Source organism: Lutra lutra, chromosome 1 (assembly GCF_902655055.1).
Source record: "Lutra lutra chromosome 1, mLutLut1.2, whole genome shotgun sequence".
Classification (NCBI taxonomy): Eukaryota; Metazoa; Chordata; class Mammalia; order Carnivora; family Mustelidae; genus Lutra; species Lutra lutra.
The window spans coordinates 214696736-214713811 of NC_062278.1; the positions used below are offsets into that span (position 1 = coordinate 214696736).

The window sequence follows — 17076 nt, forward strand, 5'->3', positions numbered from 1 at the left end:
AATTCCCACAGATAATGGTATTAAGAGGTGATTAGGTCGGGGCGCCTGAGTGGCTCAGTGGGTTAAAGCCTCTGCCTTCGGCTCGGGTCATGATCCCAGGGTCCTGGGATCGAGCCCCGCATCGGGCTCTCTGCTCAACGAGGAGCCTGCTTCCTCCTCTCTCTCTGCCTGCTCTTATAATTGGAGGTTCCCCGCCCCTTCCAGCACCTGACAACACAGTGAGAAGCCCACAGTCTACAGCCTGGAAAAGGGTCCTCAGCAGAACTTGACCCTGCAGGAACTGTGATCTTAGACTTCTGGCCTCCAGAAATGTACTAAATGCCTGTTGTTTATAAACCCCCCAGCTGCAGTATTTTGTCATAGCACCCGAATAGACTGAGATGCCTTGGTAAGCCCACCAGAGATCTGGGGGACAAGGTGGGAGGGAGGATTTTCACTGTGTTCTCTCCTCATTCTGCATCCTACAAATATATTATCCATCTAAAAAATAAAATAGGGGGGGCGCCTGCGTGGCTCAGTGGGTTAAAGCCTCTGCCTTCGGCTCGGGTCATGATCCCAGGGTCCTGGGATTGAGCCCCGCATCGGGCTCTCTGCTCAGTGGGGAGCCTGCTTCCCTCTCTCTCTCTGCCTGCCTCTCTGCCTACCTGTGATCTCTGTCTGTCAAATAAATAAATAAAACCTTAAAAAAAATAAAAACTAAAATAGGGGTCCTTGGGTGGCACAGTCGGTTAAAGGTCCAACTTTTGGTTTTGGCTCAGGTTGTGATCTCAGTGGTTGTGTGATCAAGCCCCGTGTCGGGCTCCACGCTCAGCATCAAAGTCCCCTTGACATTCTTTCTCCATCTCCCTCTGCCTCTCCCTGCCTTCGCTCCACACACCCGCGTGCGGTCTCTCTCAAATAGATAAATCTTTTTTTTTTTTCCAAATAGATAAATCTTAAAAAAAGAAATTAAAAATAAAAAATAAAATCAACCAGCCACGGCCCATCATGTTTATGTTCCAGAAGTCTGTGGCTGAGGCCAGCCGCCGAGCACACTCCCAACCTTCTTCCACCGCAGAGAATAACCAAATACCGAGCTTTCCGTAAAGAACTTTAATCACAAATGGGGCAGGGGTGGGCTGGGGTGGGGGTGCATATCAAGAGAGAACGGGCTGGTTCCTAGAGAGTAGTGGCCGACTCCAGGCCTCGCTCCTGGAAGTACCGGTGTGGGAGGTGCGGGAGGGTTTGGGGGTTTTTGCTGAAGTAGGACATGATCCTCCCGGGTCCCTCCTGATCCCCCGTCAGCGAGTCCTCCCTGTGGGAGAGGTGGTGACACTGGCCACTTCGGGGTGTGGGAGGAGGGGGATTCCCAGTGGGAGCTGAGCCCTGGCCTCCCTCCCGCTTTCATCACAGCCCCTGCAGGACACCCACCACAAAACGCCTTCGGCCTCCGTCTCCAGGATGCTCTGGGCTGTGCGCCAGCTGAACCGGACAAACTGGGGGAAGCCGAACACAGGCTCCACGTGCTTCCGCAACCACGCTTTTGTCTTGGGATCTGAGGGACAGGAAGGGTGGGGTGGACAGCGGCAATGGCCCTTGAGCCCTGACACAGTGTCCGAGTTCCTTGGCCTGGCATCTGAGGTCCCACTACCTCAGCTCAGGCCGCCAGAGTACCGGAGGCCTATCCCACTGTTCGAGACCCATTCCTGCCTCAGAACCTTTGTGCGGGGAGCTGCCCGACTCTACCCGCCAACGGGTGCTCGAGGTAGTTTAGGGAGACTGCCTCTGAGACATCCCTTCACCCCCATCAAGGACAATGGTCATTAAATGAGCATTTGTGGACCATGGTGTTAATGGCCATCATTCCCCCCAAAACGGGTACCTCAGTGGGGACAGTGAGGTCCTTGTTTATCTTGTTCATGGCTCCATCCCAAGGGCTCAGACACATACCAGGTGCTCAGTAAGCACGGACTGTGGCCCAGGCTGTCTTTGGCTTGGATCTGGTTTCCTTACTTTGGCCTCACCTAAGTTCTAGTCACAGACTTGCCATGTCTCCCCACCCACCTGCCCATCCCTTCCTGGGCCTCAGAAGGACCAGAGGGCTCCTTGAACTCAGCCACTGATTCTTTTTTTTTTTTTTTTTAAAGATTTTATTTATTTGACAGAGAGAGATCACAAGTAGACGGAGAGGAAGGCAGAGAGAGAGAGAGAGGGAAGCAGGCTTCCTGCTGAGCAGAGAGCCCGACGTGGGACTCGATCCCAGGACCCTGAGATCACGACCCGAGCCGAAGGCAGCGGCTTAACCCACTGAGCCACCCAGGCGCCCCCAGCCACTGATTCTTGAAATCTACTCAAGGCAGAGAGATGGGCACAAGACCACCTACCATACAGGTGAGGAGAGTGAGCCTCATAACTGGGAAGAAAACACTAGATTTAAGCCAGATTTAACTGGACATGGGCTGACACTCCTCGCCCCTGCCCCTCTCCCCTTAACAAATAGACAGATGCCCACTAAGGGTGTCAGGCCCTCAATGGAGCTCCAGAGAGACAGGCGGGAGGGAGACAGAAGGGAGGACCGAGCCTGCCCGCTGGAACCAGCTCTGCTACAGGCTGGCCATCAGCAAGTGGCTCCCATCTGAGCCCTAGGCTTCTCCACTGCGCAGCAGAAGGAGCGCAACACGGAAAACCATAGAAGCGTGCTCAACCCTGCCCCGTCCGTGTTGCTGCCACTACCACTGTCTCAAGGCAGCTGTCATCTGCTCACCATTGGGGTAACCGGAGCCATAATCTGCATCCAGGCCCTGGAGATCTTCCACAAAGTGCCAGTTCTTTACAGCCTGGTCTCGGGCTACCTGTGGGCAAGATAAAAACTTGGGATCTCCCTCCCCACAAAGCAGGCACGCCTGCCCTCTGCCCAGGGAGACGCTAGGAACGGGCTACGGCCAATAGGAGCCTAACCTTGGCGCAGATACTGGCAGCACTGACCACAGGGTAGAGGGCATCCGCCTTGGCCTTGACTGTCACCTCAATGCCGGGAAAGTGCTGCTGCAGCCGCTCCTGGTAAGTTTCTGGCGGCCCTACAGTGTCTACAAATACCTGCCGTAGGGACAGAAACGTAACCGGTCAACAAACATCTGGAAACACAACTGCGTAAGTGATCCAGCCTCACAGCATTTACACTGGCTGCCCCTGTGCCTGGAATATTCTTCTCTCAGCTCATCCCCAGGCTGTAGCCCTCTCAGATATCTCTGCTCAAAAGTCCCCTCTGGGGGCACCTGGCTGGCTCAGTTGGCAGAACATGTGACTCTTGATCTTGAGGTCATGAACTTGAATCCCACATCAGGTGTAGAGATTATTATTTTTTTTTTAAGATTCTATTTATTTAGGGGCACCTGGGTGGCTCAGTGGCTTGAGCCTCTGCCTTCGGCTCGGGTCGTGATCTTGGGGTCCTGGGATCAAGCCCCGCATCAGGCTCTCTGCTTGGCAGGGAGCCTGCTTCCCCCTCTCTGCCTGCCTCTCTGCCTACTTGTGATCTCTGTCTGCCAAATAAATAAATAAATAAATAAAAGAAAATTAGTTTTTTTTTTTTAATTCTATTTATTTATTTGTGTATGAAAGAGAGAGAGAGAGAGACAGGCAGAGGGAGAAGCAGGCTCCCTGCTGAACTGAGAGCCTGATAGGGGACCCAATCCCAGGATCCTGGGATCATGACCTGAGCTGAAGGCAGATATTTAACCGACTAAGCCATACAGGCATCCCCCAGAGATTACTTAAAAAAAAAAAAAAAAAGTCCTGCGGCGCTTGGGTGGCTCAGTGGGTTAAAGCCTCTGTCTTCAGCTCGGGTCATGATCCCTGGGTCCTGGGATCGAGCCCGGCATCAGGCTCTCTGCTCAGCAGGGAGCCTGCTTCCCTCTCTCTCTGCCTACTTGTGATCTCTATCAAGTAAATAATAAATAAAATCTTAAAAAAAATAAAAAATAGTCCCTTCCAAAAGAGGCTTCCTGATCGAGCTGAATCCATTCTACACATTCACTGAGCACCTAATGCATACCATGGCCACACCAGATGCCAGGAATATGGCAGTAAACACACCAGGCAAAAATCTGTCTTCATAGAGCAGACACCCTGGTGAGGGCCACAGACAAGAAAAAAGATAAATAATAAAGGGCAGGGGAGAGTTGGGGAGTTGGGAAAAGTTATCATTTTATTCCTTCTCTACTTATTTTTTTTTTAAGATTTTATTTATTTATTTGACAGAGACCACAAGTAGGCAGAGAGGCAGGCAGAGAGAGATGGGGAAGCAGGCTCCCTGCCAAGCAGAGAGCCTGAAGCGGGGCTCAATCCAGGACCCTGAGATCATGACCTGAGCAGAAGGCAGAGGCTTAACCCATGGAGCCACCCAGGCACCACTCTACTTAATTTTTTTTTAAGTAAGGTCTACATACAACTCGGGGCTTGAACTCATGACTGAGATTGAGAGTCCCATGCTCTACCGACTGAGGCAGTCAGGCACCCCAGGAAGGGTTTTCATTTTAAACAGTGGTAGGAGAGATTCAGAGAGTTCACTCTGATGTGGTGACATCTGAATAAAGGCCTGAAAGAGATGAGGGAATGAGCCATGGGGAGATCTCAGAAAGAGGATTCTAGGCAGAAAGAACAGCCAGTGCAAAGGCCCTGGGGTGGGACCATGCCAAATATGCCAGACAGCAACAGGGAGAACTCAGCTAGAGTAGAAAGAGGATATTGGTGATCTCCATTGCCTTTAACCTCAGAAATCACCTTTATTATTTGCTTACCAGCTGACCATCTGTGTCCCCTGACTTGGCCATGAACCCCAGAGGGCAGAGCCCTTGTCTGTCTGCTTTAGTACTGCACCATCAGCGCCATGTTTCAGTCCTGGAGCTCGTCCATCTCCTCAGCAAAGCCTCCCTTGTTACATTCCCTATCTCAAGCATATTTATCCTTGTTATTCTCTCAAAACAGCCTGTTCTTTGCCGCAGAGTACTGGATGCAATGCCAACTTATGTTTCCCTCTGGTAATTTAATCTCTCTCTCTTATGCACTTGACACTGAACTTCCCAGATTTAATTTTTACTGGGATCAAAAAATTAAATGTTGAAAAAAAAAATTGGGGCGCCTGGGTGGCTCGGTGGATTGGGCCGCTGCCTTCGGCTTGGGTCATGGTCTCAGGGTCCTGGGATCAAGCCCCGCGTCGGGCTCTCTGCTCAGCAGGGAGTCTGCTTCCTCCTCTCTCTCTGCCTGCCTCTCTGCCTACTTGTGATCTCTCTCTCTGTCATAAATAAATAAAATCTTTAAAAAAAAAAATTAAATGTTGAGATCTATGTTAGCTCACCTGGGCAACTTTCACACCCTGATCCAAGGCATACTGCACCAGCCCAATGGCTGTATCATGGGATAGGGAATTCAGGTTGTACTTGACCCTGCAGTGGGAGACAGAACCCAGTCAACCCCGATCCAGATACTGATCCCTTCCAACCCATGCTGGCTGCCCCTCCACCCTGGCCCCTCCCAGAGGTCCCTCACCGCCCAAGCATGCTGGTAGAGATGAGGTTTGGAGACAGCACGTCCAATGCCCAGCCCACAAAGTTCCCGTCCTCCTCCATTTTCACAAAGAGCCTGTCCCGCTCGCTCTCCGATAGGGTCTTTGAGTCTGGGAGGAGGGTTGGGAGAGAAGGGAATCGACTGGTTCTCCCAGCTCCTGTTCTCCCTCTCCAGTCTGCACCCGCCCCGGAACCACCTCCCGAGACTCACACCTCGAGCTCACCTGCCACTTTCAGGGCCTCCAGATCTGCCAGGCGGGACAGGGGGCAGTAACAGATGGCGTAGACCATGGGGCCTAGAGAAGCGGGGATCCAACCAGTGAGCCCGTGAAAACCGCTATCTCTATTCCATTATCACCGCTTTCTTCAGTGCCATCGCCACTATCACCCCCCTCCCCGGGTACGGTACAATCCCGGCTTCCGTTCCAGTGCAATCAGCATTCCCTTTATCACGCCCCTCCCCCAGCCCAGCCCCGGGGGCGCACCCAGCACCGGGCCCCGGCCCGCTTCATCGACGCCCAGGGCGCAGGGCTCCTTGTGGCACACCGCGGGCACAGGCGAGTTCAGGCGACAGCGGCCCGTACTGTCTCTGTCCAGCTCGCTGAGATCCATGCCGCCTTTACCGCCACCACCAGCGGCAAGAACGAGGTCTGCAGGCTCAGGTCTAGGCGCGCGTCTTCCGCGGGCCCAAAACCGCTCTCGCTCCGGACCAATCGGTGCCGAGGACACGCCGCCGACGCTTCTGCCGCCGTTGAAGTTTGCGCATGCGCCACCGAAGCTCCTGCCGTACGGCTTCCTGGGAATTGTAGTTCCCAAGGCCGACGGCCCCGCTCTTAGGCGGACCGGGGTGGGCGGGGTCGCTTTCCAAGCTCCGCCCCGGAGTCCCTGACGCCCCGCCCGTCGGGGCTGGTAGGAGGATAGGGAAATAAAGGGGAAACTGACGCAGACTTTGGAGAATTTGGCCCAGTCAGGGCCTTGAAGGTCAAATACCACTATATTGCCAGAATTCTGTCAGTGTCTACATTACTGGGTCTCTGTCCATCTGGATGCTGGCTCTTTGTAGTCCCTGTCCTTGCCACTCCACACAGTCTTAGCCCTCTCTCTCGGCACCAGGGCCGCCTCGCTCCGGCCCCGACTCTGCTTCCTAACCCCTGACTGGGGCTAAGCCTCCCCCACCCACCCCCTCCCAACTGTGATCCCAAATATCAACAGACTTCTGCTGACAGTCTGTGCCCAACAGGCAGGGCCATTCCCCCCAGTTCAGGGTTCATGTCCCCCAGTTCTCAAGTCTCAGCCGGCTCACGGCCTCAGTCTGTAGGTAGGTCCCTGGCCCACATCAGGCTCATACTTCCTCAAGGTCGCAGTTCCTCCATTTCAAATTCCCCCTCTCTGCCCCTCACCATCTTTCTTCCTTTCTCCCCGGATATCAGCAGGGGCTCACTGTTCCTGACTCAGCTCTCCCTTCCCCACCATCTTCTAGCTTCAGCCCTCAAGACCCTCCTCGAATTCCCACCCCCCGCGGTCCCCCCCTTCTTCTCCCTGCCCACCTTGGGGACTCTCAACTGGGGACTTAACAGCCCGCCCTGGCCCGGCCTCCTCTGCGCGAGTCTCTCACCCAGGTTCAGGGCCTCCAGTCGCAGTCTGTTGGTTTGCAGGAGGAACAATCCTGTTGCCTGCAGGGCCGCACCTGCACCAGATTCTCGCGGTCCATGAACACAGGGCCCGGCGCCGTGCCCAGGACCTCGCGGCTGCGCTCCTGCTTGCCCAGGTCGCAGAAACAGCGCCACTTTCCCCAAGGGCCAAGGATGGAGTCCTCCACTTCTAGGGATGGAGGGCCAGGTAGGGGGGAATCTACCCCCTTCCCTCCTCTAGGAAGGCAGGAGGATAAAGACACTAACGACATCTCCTGTTCGTTGAGCTCTGCCTTTGTGCCAGGCACTCGCCCCCCACAGATGATCTCATTTAATTTCCTCATCATTCCCAGGTGAGGAAACTGAGGCCTACAGAAAGCAACCCACCCTTTGAGCTTATACATCTGGTGTGTGACCCAGAGGAATTGCAAACTAACACTTCCCACCTGTTCCAGCCTGTCCATTTGGGAACATGATACAACATCCTTGGTGCCCACCATCTGAAGCTGACTTGTGTCTTCAGGGGTGTGATAATGGGCCTGTTCAGTAGGCAGAGTGCCCCCTAACCAGCAAGGCTGCCAGGTGGTAAATTAAGTGACATAATTGGCATAATATAATGAAGGTATGGAAAGCCTCTGGCAATGTGCTAGCATGTAGCACAAAAACAACTATTATGACCACTTTTCAAGCAGCTACAACCTTCTGAGTGTTTATGGGAGGGGCTCTTTACAATGCTCTTTATGGACACCTCCCTATGCCACTAGGAAACAGGTCTTATCCCAACTCTGCAGCTCAAAGTCAGAACACTTCTTGCTTTACCAAGCCTCAGCAGACAACACTGGCCTCTTTCTTTTCCTCCGTCCAGCCCTTTGGCTTTGGCACTTGCTGTTCCCATTCCCTGGCACACTCTTCCCCCTAACTCTTTGCATTCTTGGCTTTTGCTGGCTTCCCGCTGCACTGGTTAGCCATCCTCTTCAGTCGTCCCTTCTCTGATTTCAGACGTTTACCTTCCCCCTCCTTTCTCTATCTCCACCCTTCCTAGCACACATCCCTGAGTTTACGGTTGTGTCTGCTTGGGAATTATTGCCTACCCATGTCCCCTCTTCCCCTGTAAGAGGCTTCAAGTCAGTCTCTATTTCAATTTACAGATAAGGGCACTGAGCCTCAGAGAAAAGTAACCAGCCCAAGGGCACGCCAGTGCGCAGATGGGGAGAGATGGGAATTCCCTGAAGGAGGGTCTCTTTGCAGCCAGCTGGCAAAGTGGGGCAATGGGGCACCTTTCCGCACCATCACACCCGCGGCGTGCGGTTACCTTTCTCCTGATGCTGCAGCCGCAGCTCCTCCCAGGTGTCTCCTCCGCTCTTCTCGCCAAAGTAATGGTAGTCGCGGGAGACCTGGGCAGGGGTCCCCAGCAGCAGGAGAATCAGAAGCGGCAGTAGTAAGTCAGTCGGGATCCCGGCCATGCCGGACTCCAACCGACTCGGGCGCGCTCCGAGGAGCTCCTCGCGGGGTATGTGGTGCCCGCACTACCCCCACCAGCGGTGGCAGTGGTTGGAGCCCACGGCCCCGCGACTCCTCCCGCCGCTTGCAGGCGCGTGGACCCGGCCGCTTCGCTCCCCAACCCCCCTCCCGCGGTTGCAGTGGACCCGACCGCTCCACTCGTCCGCCCACACCCCCCCGCCCTATGCGTCATGGTTCGGGCCGCGCATAAAAGGCACCCAGGCCCAGGGCGCACTCGGTGCTGAGAACGCGGTTCGCGTGTCTGCTAGTCTGTGCGTGCCGCCCTTGCCCACGCAGGTATGGACACCTGGAGGCCACCGGGCTCTGGGGAGCCCCCGCAGAGCAGCTCCGGCCGGGTCCAGACCTCAGTGCTGCAGCTTTTGTTTTCCGGTCACTTTAGTGGCCGCCTTTGTCCTTGCAGGGGGAAACCGAGGCCTTGGCCTTGCAGTACAGGCCGCATCGCCGAGCTCCCGCCCCCTGCTCGCGGGGTCTCCACCTGGAGCGGTGGGCTAGCGCCAGGGCGCTCAGGCCGACACGCTAATGGGGGGCCCCTGGCGGCTGCAGCCGGGCCGCTTTTGCTGGTCAGGGGGGCGGGTCTCCTGCGGTCTCAAGGCCGCGCAAGCCAGGTACCCCGGAGGGTGTGGGTAGTGCTGCAGCTTCTGCCTCTCTTTCGATAACGGAGCCCAGCACGCAGCGTGACCTTGGGAAGGGAGGACAAAGGGTCTTCCCCGGGCGCACTGACCGGGCCGGGGGCGGGGGGGTTCTCAGCTTTCAGTCATGGCCTCTGGCAAGGCGCACATCGGGAAGCCCGCCCCGCCCTTCCAGGCCACCGCCGTGGTGGACGGCGCCTTCAAGGAGGTGAAGCTTTGCGACTACAAAGGTGAGGGCGGCCGAGAGTGGGCCCAGGTGGGGGTGGGGCCCAGACAGCAGAGGCCTAACTCCTTTTCTATCCCCGCTCCCTCCCGCAGGGAAATACCTGGTCCTCTTTTTCTACCCGCTGGACTTCACCTTTGTCTGCCCCACGGAGATCATCGCTTTCAGCGAGCGGGCGGAGGACTTCCGCAAGCTGGGCTGTGAGGTGCTGGGGGTTTCTGTCGACTCTCAGTTCACCCACCTGGCTTGGTATGAGCTGGGACGGGCAGGGAGGGGGGATGCAGCCAAGCGTCCATCCTCCGGGGGTCCGAGCTGTGTGTTCCTGTGGGTGTTGCTCAACATTTGGGCCTCCCTTTCCCCCATCTTGAAAATAGTAGAATTAAGGACGCCTAAGTCCTTAATGATGATGGCAGTAATTAGCATCTGAAAACTAGTTGCTCGGCCCAGAGACTTGGAGATGCTTTATCTCACTTAGGGCAACACAACCTCCCTTCCAATAACTATTTCAAGAAGGTGGAAACTCCAGTTCTATCCAGTGAAGGGCTGGGCCCCAGCGAACAGAGCTAGAGCGAGGAGGAGGGGGATGCTGAGGCAGGCTTTCTGCCCCAAGATGTGGGAGGCCACCAGCGAATGTGAATGCCCTTTGCTGGACCTGGAGCCTTGGCTGAGTCTTCCCAGCTGTGGGAAAGAGCCCCTGTACCCTCTCAGGGTGCGGTGGGTGGGAAGGCTACACCCTTATCTCTCAGCTCCAGCACCCCCTCTCCAGCCTTTATCATACCCAGAACCCCAGGGGGAGGACCCTGCTGTGTCAGGCATCTGGAGGTCCCAGACTGGTCTCTTTCACCCCTAGGATCAACACTCCGAGGAAGGAAGGAGGCTTGGGCCCCCTGAATATTCCCCTACTGGCTGATGTAACCAGAAATTTATCTGAAGATTATGGTGTGCTGAAGAAAGATGAGGGCATTGCCTACAGGTACTGTGGAGCCCCCAGAAAGCCCTCAGTCCTCAGGGTGAGGGGACAATGCTTGGGCACTGTCTTCCCTGCCCCCAGCCCTGTGGCCACTAGGGAGTCCATACTCCCTTCCCCCCGCCCTGGCAGTGGGAACTCTCAGCTCCTCACCATGAACCCTGATACCTTCAGGGGCCTCTTTATCATCGATGGCAAGGGTGTCCTTCGCCAGATCACTGTCAATGATTTGCCTGTGGGGCGCTCTGTGGATGAAGTTCTGCGGCTGGTTCAGGCCTTCCAGTACACGGATGAGCATGGGGAAGGTAAGCAGACACATGTTCACCTGTGTTCATATGTGGGTACACCCTCAGCCCTCAGGCAGACACTGCCTGTCTGCCCTATCAGTTGTGAGGGACCCAGTTCAGAGCCTTGTCTGCAGGACTTGTCTAGTCTGGAGGGGGAGATACCCCAATATGACAGTGGGGGCTGGGAGGTAACAGATCTATCGAAGGTATCTGAGAAGGCATGTACCAGGTCAAGCTGGAATAATATTAGTCGAATCAGAGACCTTCTCATGTGCAGGACACAGCCTGATCCCAGGCCCTTCATGTCCAGTGGGTCTGTGACTGAGGGAGAAGCAGTATTAAAGGGGTCAAAAAGAGGGGTGGCGGGGTGGCTCAGTTAAGTGTCTGACTCTTGGTTTCGGCTCAGGTCATGGTCTCAGGGTCCTGGGATCCAGCCCCTTGTCAGGCTCCACACTCAGCAGGGAGCCTGCTAGAGGATTCTCCATCTTTCCCCCCTCCCCATATCCCCCCCCCACCACACTCTGATACATTGTATCTCTCTAATAAATAAATCTTTAAAAAACAGTGTGGGGGAGGCACCTGGGTGGCTCAATGGGTTAAAGCCGCTGCCTTCGGCTCAGGTCATGATCCCAGGGTCCTGGGATCGAGCCCCACGTCGGGCTCTCTGCTCTGCAGGGAGCCTGCTTCCTCCCCTCTCTCTCTGCCTGCCTCTCTGCCTATTTGTGATTTCTCTCTCTCTGTCAAATAAATAAAATCTAAAAAAAAAAAAAAAGAAAAAAGTGTAGGGGAGGTCAAAAAGAAATTGAATTGTCAGCCAGAACCTCCCGTATCCGGGCTTAAAGAGCTTCTCCCAACGTGCTGTATGGCCTTGGGGCTGTACCACTTGGCTCTGGGCTTTTCCTTCTGCCACTCCAGCTCTTGCTTTGCCTGTGTTCATCCCCTCCTACTGCCCTGCCTCAAAGATGTGGCTCTAGCCTCACATGTGCATCCCTGTGTCTTCCCACAGTCTGTCCCGCTGGCTGGAAGCCAGGCAGTGATACAATCAAGCCTAACGTGGACGACAGCAAGGAATACTTCTCCAAACACAACTAGACTGCAGACAGGTGGAAAGCTTGGGCCTCCACCTGCGCCTCTACCTGGATACCCCATTGCTGACCCAGGAAAGGCCAGACTCGCCCCTTCAAACACCATAGTCCATGACCCTGGAGGGCTTGGCCAGGGCCTTCTCATTCTCCCCACTGGGAGCTGGTGAATGGTGAGCCCCTCCTTGGACCCATCTACCTGGGTACAGGCATAGAGGGTGACCAATAAAGTATTAGGACAGACATGAGTTTCCATCTGTGTGGTCTGTCCTGGTGTCCTTGCTAACTCCTCCCCTTCTCCCTGGGAAATTGACCCTGTAGTTACTTATTTTCACCACAAGGTGGGAGTCTTACCTCATGCTCACTGCTTCCTCTTTCTTCTTGACCGGAGGGTACTTTGGGGGGAGTGGGGGTAGGCTGTTGGCCCCTTGCTGGGAGCAAGCCCCGGGATGGCCTGTGTCCTAAAACCTGGCCACACAGGACAGCACCCACTCTTTGCCATCTGCCAGCCTGTGTTCAAATACCATTTCAAGAGCTGTGATTTTTCCTGGGTCTGTTCAACAGTCAGATAAGAATAAAGACAACTAACTCAACATCACCATGCACATTAAATGCAACACAGTATGTGAAGCTTGGGGCCCAGTTAGTAGTTATTAGGACTGTCCCTGGGCGGGAAGAAGGGAGGGGGGACCCAGTCCTAAGAGCAGAACCAGGAGTGGGAGCGTGAGCTCCGTGTACAGGCCCTGTTGTAAGCTCTGGCCCACTCTACGTTGGAAGGGTTGCCCACCTGCTCCTGAGGAGGAAGGATGACCGTCAGGCTGGGAGGCAGGTATTAGGAGCCAGAGTGTTCCCAAGAGTGCAGTTTGATGCTGTGCAAGTGGTTTTGCCATTCTGAACCCCCATTTCCTTCCACAGGATTGCTATCTAGATTATTAACCCTCCAAAACACTCATCTGAGCCTTGGAATTTTATCTACAGTCCTTCTCCAAGGCCGTCCATGGATTTCCCTGACCTCATCTACCCACTCTTGGTTCACTTGAATCCAGGCACACAATGATTTCTTGCTGTTCTTTAACAGACTGATCTTGTTCTGGCCACGGGAACTTTGCACGTACTGTTCCCTCTTGCCCCGAACGTTGTTGTCCCAGAACCTGGCTTTATTTTTTTTTTTTTAAGATTTTATTTATTTATTTGAAAGAGAGACAATGAGAGAGAGCATGAGCGAGGAGAAGGTCAGAGAGAGAAGCAGACTCCCCGTGGAGCTGGGAGCCCGATGTGGGACTCGATCCCGAGACTCCGGGATAATGACCTGAGCCGAAGGCAGTCGTCCAACCAACTGAGCCACCCAGGCGTCCCAGAACCTGGCTTTAAAAATGAAAAGTCTCATCATTAAAGGTCCACGTTTCCAATCCATTCTCCAAAGCAGCTCGCCTCCCCTGCCCCATCACTACTACTTTGACCTGTTTTTTTCCCTTGCTAGCACTTACCACCATCTCCGAATCATGTTTGTTTATTGTCTGTCTGCCACGGTCCAGGCAGTGTATCCAAGGTTCATAAATGAATTAATGAATTGTCTGTTCTGCCCACCCCACCCCTGCGTTTTCTCAGCCTGTGTTTTTCTCCGCTGTTCTGGGGGCTTCCAGCTCCGAAGCCAGCTAGACCCCCCTACGGGCGTACCAGCAGCCCTCCCACCTTTCCCAGCTGCGGGGGCGGGCGTCCCGCGAGAGGGCGGCGGCGGCGACGGCGCCCGGCCGCCCAAGCAGCCGCCCCGGCAGGACCAGACCTGGCAGTCGCCCTGCTCCCAACCTGGCACCCGGGAGGGGAAATTGGCAGGCGGGCGCCGCCCTTCCTGGCAGGGGTGGGGGTACCGCGGCGGCAACGAAGGCTGCAGCAACCCCCCGCCCGGGTCAGGTCAGACGGAGCGCGCGTGGGCGCGGCGGGGCCGGGACGCCAACCCGATGGGGCAGTGTCTGGGTTGGCTCCGGGACCCAGGAGCATGGCCCTCCCACCGCGGACGCTCTGGACCCAGGCCTGGGGCTTTCCGGGCCCCGGCAGCCGCCTGCCTGGGAAAATCCCGGCCCCCTTCCCGGCGCCGCAGCCCTGCCCGGCAGAGCGGGGGAGGGGATTCCCGGAATCTGCCCGGAGACCGCCGTCGCGTCACTGGACAGAATCGGCCCATGTAGGGGCAGCGCTTCCGCTGCGTCAGCGGGGAAAGCCCCAGCGCGCGCACCTGGGCGGGGCTGCGCCCGCGCACTGCGCGTCTAGCCCCAGGCATCCTGCCCCCTGGTGATGGGCGGATGGACAGCGTCCCCGCCCTGGACCTTCCAACCCCAGAGATCAGGGGACAAGAGAAGGATTGGACGCCTGGACTACGAGTGCAGGATGCTTAGGTAGAGCTGGTGAGGAGGATACAGGTACCGGACCGAGTCACAAACAGGAGTGGGGTGGGGGCAGCCCCCACTATTCTCCTCCCTCCTCCCGCCCGGCTTGGAAAAAAAGACAACAGAAATTAATAAAGAACCATTTTTTTTTTTTACTTAAATAGATTCAATAAAAAGTCGGAACAACAAACACACACACACACAAACACATCTTAAAATAAACTCTTTAGAGACCAAGTGCGTGTTTCTTATCCACAGTACGGTGCAGAGGGGGAGGGCAGGGGGCGGGGGTCCCTTCCCCAGTGTCCCCGCGGGCTTGAGTACCGGGCGGCGGGGCCAGCTCCGCCGCGATCGCCCCCTCCTCCCCTCCCTGTTAAATACACAAATATATTATATTCAATATGAATCGAGTCTGTTTCCAGCAGAAAAAAAAAAAAAACATACAAAAAAACGTGGAAGGGGGCTTGTAAACGTCGAGGTGGAAGGACCGGGCGCAGAGCGGGCGGGCAGGAGTCCAGTGTGGTTTGCGGTGCCGCGGGGGCCGGTGCCCACCGCCTGCCCCCTCGCCCCTTGGGAGGCGTGCGCCCAGTCGTCCAGACTGGGGGAATGTCCGTACGGGGGACGCTCAGAAGGCGTGTCCCTTGACCCCGAGCAGCAGCTGGCAGCCGTTGCTGACGTGGGTCATGACCTTCTGTTTGAGCTGGGCCACCTGCTCCCGGAGGAGCCCAGCAGTGCTCGACAGCCCCGCGTTCTCGGCCTTGAGTGTCTTCACCTTGTCCTCCAGGCGCGCGATGCGCTCCAGCTTCCGCTTCCGGCACTTGGTGGCCGCCAGCCGGTTCCGCAGCCGCTTGCGCTCCACTTTGATGCGCTCCTGGTCTTCCATATTGATGGGGGACACCGGTGGCGTGGCGTCGCGGCTGCGCGCCTCAGGCACCGTCTGCGGTTCCTCCTTGAAGGTGGAGGCTGCTCGGCCCAGGCCCAGTTGCGCCGGGTGGCCGCCAGCGAAGGGTGGTGCGTGTGGGAGGTAGCTGATGGTGGCCGTCGGGTACGAGCTCCCAGTCCCGACGGCGGCCCCGGCGCCTCCAGAGGGCGCAGAGGCTGGGGAATAGCTGCTGAGGTTGGTGTAGACTGGAGGAGGCTCCGGGCCGGCGTAGACGCCCCCGGGCCCAGCCGGGGGCCCCGAGCTGGCGCCCAGGGACACGTTGGGGGGCGTCACGTGGTTCATCTTGTGCAGGTCGTCCAAGGCTTTGACAAAGCCGTCGGCGAAGCCCTCCTGCTCCTCGGTGACACCGCCCCCGGCGCCCCCCGCACCTCCGCCGCTGCCTCCCCCGCGGGGGTAAAAGTACTGTCCCGGAGGCGTGGGTGTCGTCGTGATCACTCCGTTGCTGTTGGGGACGATCAGGCGCTCCAGCTCCGATGAGGCAAGCTTGAGCGATGCGCCTGTGTCCGAACCCTGGCCGGAAAAGTAGCTGCTGCCACCGCTGCCCTCTGGTCCCGGGCCCCGCGCCCCGGGTGCTTTGAGACTTCGGTAGGGGTCGGCCAGGTTGAGCGCCAGGCTGGGTTTCAGGAGTTTGTAGTCGTGTAGAGAAAGGCCGCCCGGAGCCCGGCCGTATCCCGCTGCTGCGTATGAGTCGTCGTGGTAGAAGGGCTGTTCCATTTTAGTGCACATCCGGGCGGCCCAGGCGGTCTGGGGGGGTCCCTGCGGGGCCGCCCCGGGCCTCGCTGCGGCGAGCGGCGCTCTGTCCGCGACGGTAGTGGCTGGACCAGATATCTGGACGCGCGATCTCCGGAGCTGGCACCCGCAGGGAGAGGCCAGCCGGCGGCTGTACGCGGAAGCTCCGTGCGGCTTCTTGAGCCCTTCTGCCCTGTGTGGTGCGCTCGCTTTCCTGGTGTCGCTTCCCCCTGCTCCCCGATCCCCGCTGACTCCGATGCTGGCCTGGCCGCGCTCAAGGTCCCGGCAGCTCAGCCTGAACCACACGCCTTTATACGGCTATTGTCAGCTACGGAAGTGCGCTCCGATTGGTCCTCTCGCGAGCCGGGCCCCCGCGCCCCCCTCCTCCAGCGTGGGGAAGGGGAGGAGGCGGCTCGCGTCACTGTCAGGAAGCGCGTGTCCTTGTAAACAGCGGCCACGGGCTGGGTGGCTCGGCGCGGCTGCAGGGGGAGGGGCTCGGGGGACCCTGGGGTGTGCAAAGAAGGGGGTGCTGGTCCAAGACACGGGGAGGGACTCCAGGGAAGGCGATGATTCCCCTGGATACGAGGAACCGATACAAAGCAAGTGTGTCTGGGGGGCGCGGGGGGAGGGTCCTACAGGGTGCACACGAAAAGGCCTGAGGGACTCCGAGTATCCGGGAGGGGTTGGAGGGCTGATTATACACTGGGAGACCCCGCAGAGGTAAGACAGGAGGGTTAGCCTGGGTAAATGAAGGAGGGGTAAGGAAATACCTGATTCAGTAATTGTGTGGGGGTCCTGAGTACAGAGGAGTTAAAGGACTTGAACTTTTACTGGAGGGACTGAATCCAGGAAAAGTGAGGGAGTGGGGAATCAAAAGGGTGAAGGGAGGAGATTACTCAAGAAATGAGTAGGGGTCCTGAAGTCCATGAGAGAGACTGAGGGCCTCCATAATGAGAAGGAATGGGGGGGAGGGGATATAAATATGAAGAAAGTGAGTATTCCGGGGTATACTGGGGAAAAGATGGGGAGAGAAGATGGGGTTAGGGTTAAAGGTTGGGAGTCACTGGGGTCATCTGCAAAGCCCTGATAAAGGAGAGTTAAAAGTGTCGGGACACACCTTAAGAGCTGAGATGATAAAGACAC

The 17076-nt window shown here is 56.7% G+C and overlaps 3 protein-coding genes across 8 annotated transcripts; 1 reads left to right on the forward strand and 2 right to left on the reverse strand.

Moving 5' to 3' along the window:
- Window positions 1-1074: 1074 nt before the first annotated feature.
- Window positions 1075-8785, reverse strand: LOC125084084 (ribonuclease H2 subunit A). 6 transcript variants are annotated; one of them, XM_047701234.1, is made up of 10 exons: window positions 8484-8623; window positions 7156-7361; window positions 6026-6446; window positions 5765-5836; window positions 5524-5650; window positions 5333-5420; window positions 2938-3075; window positions 2744-2831; window positions 1411-1534; window positions 1075-1294 (listed from the first exon to the last, which is right to left on the reverse strand). In XM_047701234.1, the coding sequence occupies exons 3-10, from the start codon at window positions 6150-6152 to the stop codon at window positions 1159-1161; spliced, it is 900 nt and encodes a 299-aa protein (XP_047557190.1). In that variant the 5' UTR covers window positions 6153-6446; window positions 7156-7361; window positions 8484-8623; the 3' UTR covers window positions 1075-1158. The 6 variants fall into 6 exon arrangements, with proteins under 6 accessions (XP_047557190.1, XP_047557196.1, XP_047557179.1 ...); XM_047701240.1 differs by having other exon boundaries at window positions 5765-5838; window positions 6163-6446; window positions 7156-7408; window positions 8484-8622; XM_047701223.1 differs by having other exon boundaries at window positions 7156-7408; window positions 8484-8622.
- A 38-nt stretch (window positions 8786-8823) lies between these two features.
- On the forward strand, window positions 8824-12123 carry PRDX2 (peroxiredoxin 2). The gene is made up of 6 exons (XM_047701205.1): window positions 8824-8968; window positions 9440-9551; window positions 9640-9793; window positions 10395-10517; window positions 10686-10816; window positions 11805-12123. The coding sequence occupies exons 2-6, from the start codon at window positions 9449-9451 to the stop codon at window positions 11888-11890; spliced, it is 597 nt and encodes a 198-aa protein (XP_047557161.1). The 5' UTR covers window positions 8824-8968; window positions 9440-9448; the 3' UTR covers window positions 11891-12123.
- Window positions 12124-14389: 2266 nt separating this feature from the next.
- JUNB (JunB proto-oncogene, AP-1 transcription factor subunit) lies at window positions 14390-16228 on the reverse strand. Its single transcript, XM_047701391.1, has one exon. The coding sequence runs from the start codon at window positions 15928-15930 to the stop codon at window positions 14887-14889; it is 1044 nt and encodes a 347-aa protein (XP_047557347.1). The 5' UTR covers window positions 15931-16228; the 3' UTR covers window positions 14390-14886.
- Window positions 16229-17076: the final 848 nt, after the last annotated feature.

Coding starts and splice junctions, on each gene's coding strand:
- LOC125084084 (XM_047701214.1), bottom strand. CDS start 8,634: ATGGCCGGGATCCCGACTGACTTACTACTGCCGCTTCTGATTCTCCTG. Junction 5,837..8,483: donor GCTGCAGCATCAGGAGAAAG/GTAACCGCACGC, acceptor CCGCTTCTCTAG/GCCCCATGGTCTACGCCATC. Junction 5,651..5,764: donor GGAGGCCCTGAAAGTGGCAG/GTGAGCTCGAGG, acceptor CCCTCCTCCCAG/ACTCAAAGACCCTATCGGAG.
- PRDX2 (XM_047701205.1), top strand. CDS start 9,449: ATGGCCTCTGGCAAGGCGCACATCGGGAAGCCCGCCCCGCCCTTCCAG. Junction 9,552..9,639: donor GAAGCTTTGCGACTACAAAG/GTGAGGGCGGCC, acceptor TCCCTCCCGCAG/GGAAATACCTGGTCCTCTTT. Junction 10,518..10,685: donor GATGAGGGCATTGCCTACAG/GTACTGTGGAGC, acceptor TGATACCTTCAG/GGGCCTCTTTATCATCGATG.
- JUNB (XM_047701391.1), bottom strand. CDS start 15,930: ATGTGCACTAAAATGGAACAGCCCTTCTACCACGACGACTCATACGCA.